The following is a 7,500-nucleotide window of genomic DNA, read 5'->3' on the forward strand; positions in this document are numbered from 1 at the left end:
TGTCTCCCTCTTTCCTTCTCTCTCCCTCCTTCTCCCTCCCTCCTCTCCCACTCTCTCTCCTCTCCCTCCCTCCTCTACCACTCTTTCCTTCTCTCTTCTCTCCCTCTCCCTCTCTCTCCCTCCCTCCTCTCCCACTCTTTCCTTCTCTCTCTCCCTCCTTCTCCCTCCCTCCTCTCCCACTCTCTCTCCCTCCCTCCTCTCCCACTCTTTCCTTCTCTCTCTCCCTCCTTCTCCCTCCCTCCTCTCCCACTCTTTCTCCCTCCCTCCTCTCCCACTCTTTCCTTCTCTCTCTCCCTCCTTCTCCCTCCCTCCTCTCCCACTCTTTCTCCCTCCCTCCTCTCCCACTCTTTCCTTCTCTCTCGCCCTCCTTCTCCCTCCCTCCTCTCCCACTCTCTCTCCCTCCGTCCTCTCCCACTCTTTCCTTCTCTCTCTCTTTCCTTCTTTCCCTCTCCCTCCCTCCCTCCCTTCTTTCCTTCTCTCCCTCCCTCCTCTCCCACTCTCTCCTTCTCTCTCTCTTTCCTTCTCTCCCTCCTCCCACTCTTTCCTTCTCTCCCTCCCTCCCTCTCGCAGTCTTTCCTTCTCTCTCTCTTTCCTTCTCTCCCTCCCTCCCTCCCTCCCTCCGGTGCGGAGGCGGCGGCAGCGGCGGGGGCGGCCGGTGACGCGGCGGTGCGGCTGGCGGAGCGGCCGGCAGGGGGAGGCGGTGCGGAGGGAGGGAGGGAGGGAGGGAGGGGGCGGGCAGCGGGCGGGGCGAGCGCCAGCACAGCCGGCCACGCAGCGCCGGGAGCCCGCCGCCCGCCCGCCGCTCAGCCGCTTCGGGCCTCGCCGCCGCTTCCTCCGCCTCCGCCGCCGCCTGCGCCGCCTCTTTCCCCGCCGCGCCAGCCATGAACTTCCCGGCGGGCCGGGCCAGAGTCCCGGGCAGCCTCCGCCGCCTTCGTCGTCGTCGTCGTCGTCCCGGGAGGGGCAAAGCTTGGCGGCGCCGGGGGGTCCGGGCGGCTCGTCGGGCGGCCCGCCGCAGTTCGGCCTCTCCAACTCGGCCGCCATCCGGGCCGAGATCGGCCGCTTCGAGTCGGTCCACCCCAACATCTACGCCATCTACGACCTGATCGAGCGGGTGGACGAGCTGGCGCTGCAGAACCAGATCCGCGAGCACGTCATCTCCATCGAGGGTAGGGCGGGGGGGGGGCCGGGGGCGACCCTGGGGGGAGAGGGAGGGAGGGAGAGGGAGGGAGGGGAGAGGGGGAGGGAGGGGAGAGGGGGAGAGGGAGGGGAGAGCGAGGGGGGAGGGGGAGAGGGGGAGGGGAGAGGGGGAGAGGGAGGGGAGGGTTAGGGTCATCTCCATCGAGGGTAGGGGGGGACCGGGGGCGACCCGGGGGGGAGAGGGAGAGGGAGGGGGGGAGAGGAAGAGCGCAGGCACATGGGCCTCCTTTGGGTGGCAGGGGAGAAGGCGGCCAAGGAGGATGGGAGCCGGAGGGGGAGAGGGAGGGGGGGAGAGGGAGAGGGGGGAGAGGGAGGGGAGGGACCCCCGAGGGGACAAAGCCCGGAGAGGACCCCCCTCCCCTCCCCTCCCCGCCGCCCCCACTGCGGAAAAGGCAGCCGGAGGAGCCAGGCGAGAAGACCTGCGCGGCCTGGGCAGCCCCCCGACTTCCCCGCCGGTCTCCCCCCCCCTCCCCACACTTCCAGGCAGCCCCCCACCCCCGGTCTAGGGCGGGCCTCGTGGCTCTCCGGCCCCCGGGGGTGGGGTGGGGGGGGTGGAGAGGAGGTCTGGAAGGCGGGGAGGGGGTCCGCAGCGGCGAGGTCCGGCCCGGCTTTTGTCTCCTCTCGGCGCCTTCGAGACCCCGCGCCGGCGGGTGGGAGGCTTGGAGGAGCTCCGGCCAGGCTGGAGATGGACCGGAAGAGCCGCGGCCGGGCCCGGCCGGTTCCCTCGGCTCGGGACGCTTCTCCGCTCGGTCCAGCGGGCGCCTCCGCCTCGCCCGGGGGGGAGAAAAGCGCGGCGCCCGCGGGCGCAGCGGGAAGGCCGGCTGGCTGCAGCTGAGCGCCGGGGAGGGGGAGAGGGAGGGAGGGAGGGGGGAGGGAGCGCGGGGGGGGAGGGAGGGGGGGCTCCTCCTTGCAGCGCCCGCTCCGAGCGGGATCGGGCTCCTCCCGGCCTGGGGTGGGGGCGGGAGGGGGGGCGAGAGGAAAGGATGGAGGGATGGCGAAGGAAAGCCGGGATCGGCGGCGGGGGGGGGGGAGTGGACCCGTCGAAAGCGCAGGCACATGGGCCTTCTTTTGGGGCGCAGGGGAGAAGAAGGCCGAGGAGGATGGGAGGTGGGGGTGGGGGGGGCGAGAGGAAAGGATGGAGGAATTGCGCAGGCACATGGGCCTTCTTTTGGGTGGCAGGGGAGATGGCGGCCGAGGAGGATGGGAGCCAGGGGGTGGGTGGGGGGCTCGCTCCTGGCGTGGGGGGAGGAAAGGAGGGAGGAATTGCGAAGGAAAGCCGGGATCCGCCAGGGGGACCCGTCGAAGAAGGCCGAGGAGGATGGGAGGTGGGGGGGGGCGAGAGGAAAGGATGGAGGAATTGCGCAGGCACATGGGCCTTTTTTGGGTGCCAGGGGAGAAGAAGGCCAAGGAGGATGGGAGCGGGGGGGGGGCTCGCTCCCGGGCTGGGGGGTGGGGGGGGCGGAGGGTTTTGTTTGGGGGGTGCAGACCCGGCTGAGGAGGAAGGGGGCAGCCGCCAAGACACCCCCCCCCAATTCCTGCTCTTGGGAAGCCCTTGGCCCCCCCTCCCCAGGCCAGAGCTCGGAGCGGTGGGAAAGAGCCAAAAATTCCCAGGGAGGAAGGGAAGGGGGCTCTCACTCCTCTCCCCCCCTCCCTCTCTTGGTTTTCCTGCTCCTTCCTCCCGACTGGGGGAGGCCTGCAGGGCCTGCGGTGGCGGCAGGAGGGGGGTCCGCAGGATGGGAGGAGGCCACCGCTGCACGGGCTCTTCCCCCGGCCTGGCCGGCTTGGGCCACGAGAGTTGGGGGACTCCCCCCCCACCCGAGAAGCAATCCCGGGGGTGGGGGAGCTGTCCCCCCAGCCCAGAACGGCTAAGGAGGTGGTCTGGGGAAGGCCGTTTCCCTTTGTCCTCCAGGCCTGGAGGTGACCCTGGCTGCATTCGGGTCGCCGGAAGTATGGAAAGCAGGGGAGGGAAAGAACCCATGGGGCTGTGCCGTATCCCGGGGGGAGGGTGTCCTTTGTCAGGTAAAAGGGGTGGGGTGGGAGACGGCATCTCCCCTCCGGATGTTTTCCTTTCAACTTGTCTCGGCGTCGACTCACGGACCCGGGAGAAAGGCGGACAGGAAACCGGCCGTGGCTTATGGGTGTTTGCTCCCCGCTGTCCGCCGGGGGGGCAGGTTCTCTGGTTGGCCTGACCCCCCCACGTCTCACGGGAGCCTGGGTTTGGTGGGGGAAACACCCCGCTCAGCCCTTCGGTCCCTTGCTCCGGCTTCGGGGCCCCTGCCTCTGGTTCCTGACCCCGGGGAGGGCACCTGGGGAGGCCCCCCCGCACCCCCCCCCTGCTCGGGCCCAGGCCTCCCTCGGCGTCCCGTGCAGATGGGGGGCCAGGAAGGACCCTGTTCCCCGGGACTCATGCTGTCCCAGCAGCCCTGAGGGGTCCTTGCCAAAACCCCACCCCCACGGTCCCAGATGTGTCTGTTATGCCCTTTAGATGGGCAGCGTTCCCATCATCATCATCATCATCACCATCGCCATCATCTTACATTTTAAGGGGATACCTAGGATGCTGGCAGCAACCCGTGTCAACCATTAGTGCCAGTCAATTTGAGTGTTCAGTTGACTGAGTTTCATGTTTTAGGAATAAAAGTTAATAATAATAATAATAATAATAATAATAATAATAATAATAATAATAATAATAATAATAATAATAATAATAATAATTGTTGGAAGGGACCTTGGAGGTCATCCAGTCCAACCCCCTGCTCAGGCAGGAAACCCTACCCCATTTCAGACAAGCAGCTGTCCAGTCTCTCCTTGAAAACTTCCAGTCTGGGAGGTGGACGGGACCTTGGAGGTCATCCAGTCCAACCCCCTGCTCAGGCAGGAAACCCTAGACCCATTTCAGAGAAGCAGCTGTCCAGTCTCTCCTTGAAAACGTCCAGTCTGGGAGGTGGACGGGACCTTGGAGGTCATCCAGTCCAACCCCCTGCTCAGGCAGGAAACCCTTGACCTATTCCTGGTTTCTTCCTGACGTCCTACGTGTTGCTCTTCTTCACTCCCCTCCCCACTTTTATTGAGCTCCATCCCCACCCCCCACCCACCCCCGTAGTGACTGCAGGGTCCCACTCCCTGCCTGCCGGGTGTCATGGTGGTTCCGATTGCCACACCCGGCATACTTGGGGTGATCGGCAAAGCAAGCAAGGTAGATGCTGGTTTATTTAGGGGACAACATCCGGGGGTGTTGTGCAGTCGTCGTCTCCCCGCTGCCGCCGATACCAGGGACCGGAAAAATAATCAGACTGGCCGGGCCCAGCTGAGGTTCATCAGTGTGCCCACCGCACAGGGGGGGCGCTGAGGGGAGAGGGTTCCCCACCGTCTTCAGTGGCACATCTTTGCCCCAAATCCTCCTTGGACCCGCCTGCTGCTTGGCACCCTTTGAAATGGGCTCAGCTGGTGGGGCTTGTCTCTGCCGAAGCCGGCCTAGGTGTGTGTGTGTGTGTGTGTTTGTGTGTGTGTGTGTGTGTGTGTGTGTGTCTTCTGTTCCCCTCCAGGACCTTCCCCCTATCCCAGGGGTCTTCCAACTGGGCCCTTTGGTGACGTGGGGAACTTCAACTCCCAGCATTCTGTATTCTGTTCTATATTCTGTTCTGTTCTGTTCTATATTCTGTTCTGTTCTATGTTCTGTTCTATGTTCTGTTTTGTTCTATTTCTATTTTCTATTCTATTCCATTCTATTCCATTCAATATTTTCTATTCTATTCTTAATTGTTCTATTTTATTCTTAATTCTGTTCTATTCTGTTCTATTCTATTCTATATTCTATTCTATTAATTTCTATCCATTCCATTCCATATTTTCTATTCTATTCTATTCTAGTCTAGTCTAGTCTATCCTTAATACTATTCTTAATTCTATTCTGTTCTATTCTATTCTATTTTATTCTATTCTGTATTCTATTCTATTAATTTCTATTCTATTCCATTCCATATTTTCTATTCTATTCTATTCCTATTGTATTCTATTGTATTCTATCTTTAATACTATTCTTAATTCTATTCTGTTCTATTCTATTCTATTTTATTCTATTCTGTATTCTATTCTATTAATTTCTATTCTATTCCATTCCATATTTTCTATTCTATTCTATTCCTATTGTATTCTATTGTATTCTATCTTTAATACTATTCTTAATTCTATTGTAATAATATTAATAATAATAATAATAATAATAATAATAATAATAAGAATAAGAAGAAGAAGAAGAAGAAGAAGAAGTAGTTGGAAGGGACCTTGGAGGTCATCTAGTCCAACCTCCTGCTCAGGCAGGAAACCCTAGACCATTTCAGACAAACGGCTGTCCAGTCTCTTCTTAAAAACTTCCAGTGTTGGAGCATTCACCGCTTCTGGAGGCAGGTTGTTCCACTGGTTAGTTGTTCTCACTGTCAGGAAGTTTCTCCTTAGTTCTAGGTTGCTTCTCTCCTTGACTAGTTTCCATCCGTTGCTTCTTGTCCTGCCTTCAGGTGCTTTGGAGAATAGCTTGACTCCCTCTTCTTTGGGGCAGCCCCTGAGATATTGGAACGCTGCTGTCATGTCACCCCTCACTCTTCTCTTCGTTAAACTACACATACCCAATTCCAGCAACCGTTCCCTATATGTTTTAGCCTCCAGTCTCCTAAACATCTTTGTTGCTCTTCTCTGTACCCTTTCTAGAGTCTCAACATCTTTTTTACATCGTGGTGACCAAAACTGGATGCAGTATTCCAGGTGTGGCCTTACCAAGGCCTTGTAAAGTGGTATTAGTACTTCACGCGATCTTGATTCTATCCCTCTGTTCATGCAGCCTAGCACTGTGTTGGCTCTTTTGGCAGCTGCAGCACACTGCTAGCTCATATTGAAGTGATTGTTTACTAGGACTCTTCGTTCTATACTATTCTATTCTATATTCTATTCTATTACATTCCATTCCATATTTTCTTTTCTGTTCTGTTCTATTCTATATTCTATTCTATTCTATTCTATTCTATTGCATTCCATATTTTCTCTTCTTCTCTTCTATTAATTTCTATTCTATTACATTCCATTCCATATTTTCTTTTCTATTCTATTCTATTCTTAATTCTGTTCTGTTCTGTTCTGTTCCTATTCTATATTCTATTCTATTCTATTCTATTCTATTTATTCTATTCTACTCTACTCTATTCTATTCTATTCTATTCTATTCTATTCTTAGTTCTGTTCTGTTCTGTTCCTGTTCTATATTCTTTTCTAAATTCCGTTCCATTCGATTCTGTTCCTTATTCTGTTCTGAATGGAAAGGGTCGGTGTGGACTTCAACTCCCAGAATTCCTCAGCCAGCTTGGCTGGAGGGTCACACCTGATCCAGCTGCCTGGCTGATGCAACCCTGGTGTGTGGGGGGGAGTTTCTTGGCGGCCTCTTTCATCTCCTGTGTGTGTTTGTGTGTGTGTTTTTGTTCCATCTTCCTTCGGGGAAATCTGCTTTCTCAGATCAAACAAACCAGGTTGCCTTTGGCCCCAAGAGATCCCTGGCATCACAGCATCGAGGTTCCACTCCTCGGGGGGGCCCTCCCGGCTGCTCCCCAAAATCCCTTAAGGGAGTAACGAGCAAATGTCTTGGTAATTTGGGGGCGGGGCTTTCTTAATTTGGCCAGGCGGTCTCCAAGCAACATAGAATGGCTGCTGCTACTGCCCCCCTTTTTCAAACTTTGGGTGTCTGGGGGGGGTCAGGAGGGAGGGGGATGCTCCTGTGGCTGTTCCCTGGCTGTGGGTGCCGCTGCTGGGGCCGGCCACGAGGAAGGGGGATTACAGAAGCCCTCCGGACCGGGTGGGGGGGCAGCTGCCACAAACACTGCCTCTCCATCCGTCCCGGAGACCAAGGGGGCTCTTGGTTTGCGAAGGGAAGTAGGTCTGCCTTGGGGAGGGGGTGGGTGCAAGTGAGCCCCCCCCCTGCCCGATGGACGCCTCTCTTGCACACCCACGGCCCCCTCTGCTTAACCGGGGTTCTTTTCCCCCCTCCTCACCCCCCTCTTCCTTCCAGGGGGTGGGCAGGAGCGACTGAGCGGCAGGGGAGGGGGCGCTGGGATCCCACCCCCTGGCCCCCCCGAGAAGGGAAGCTTCTCCTTTGGGGGGGCTGAATCGCCAAGAACCCCAGTCCTCAGGAACCGGCGGCAAGGGCATGGGCTTAGCGCCGACGCCATCCCTCTTTCCCTCCCCCCCACAGGAGCAGGTGGGTACGTTCACCCTCTCTTCCAGCCTTCCCAGATCTTCCTGACTGCCCCCCGCCCCGAA

At 57.9% G+C, this 7,500-nt stretch overlaps 1 protein-coding gene across 1 annotated transcript in view; it reads left to right on the forward strand.

Moving 5' to 3' along the window:
- The window catches only part of LOC308679064 (arf-GAP with GTPase, ANK repeat and PH domain-containing protein 3-like), a gene marked incomplete at its 5' end in the record, with an annotated part of 45,810 nt that overhangs the window by 3,381 nt on the left and 34,929 nt on the right, over positions 1-7,500 (forward strand). Inside the window, one exon of the mRNA XM_081346299.1 lies at positions 776-1,166. Within this exon, the coding sequence (XP_081202425.1) occupies positions 776-1,166 (391 nt within the window). The remainder of the gene's footprint in view (positions 1-775; positions 1,167-7,500) is intronic.

This window comes from Vipera berus, assembly GCF_964194415.1.
Source record: "Vipera berus genome assembly, chromosome: Z".
Taxonomy (NCBI): domain Eukaryota; kingdom Metazoa; phylum Chordata; class Lepidosauria; order Squamata; family Viperidae; genus Vipera; species Vipera berus.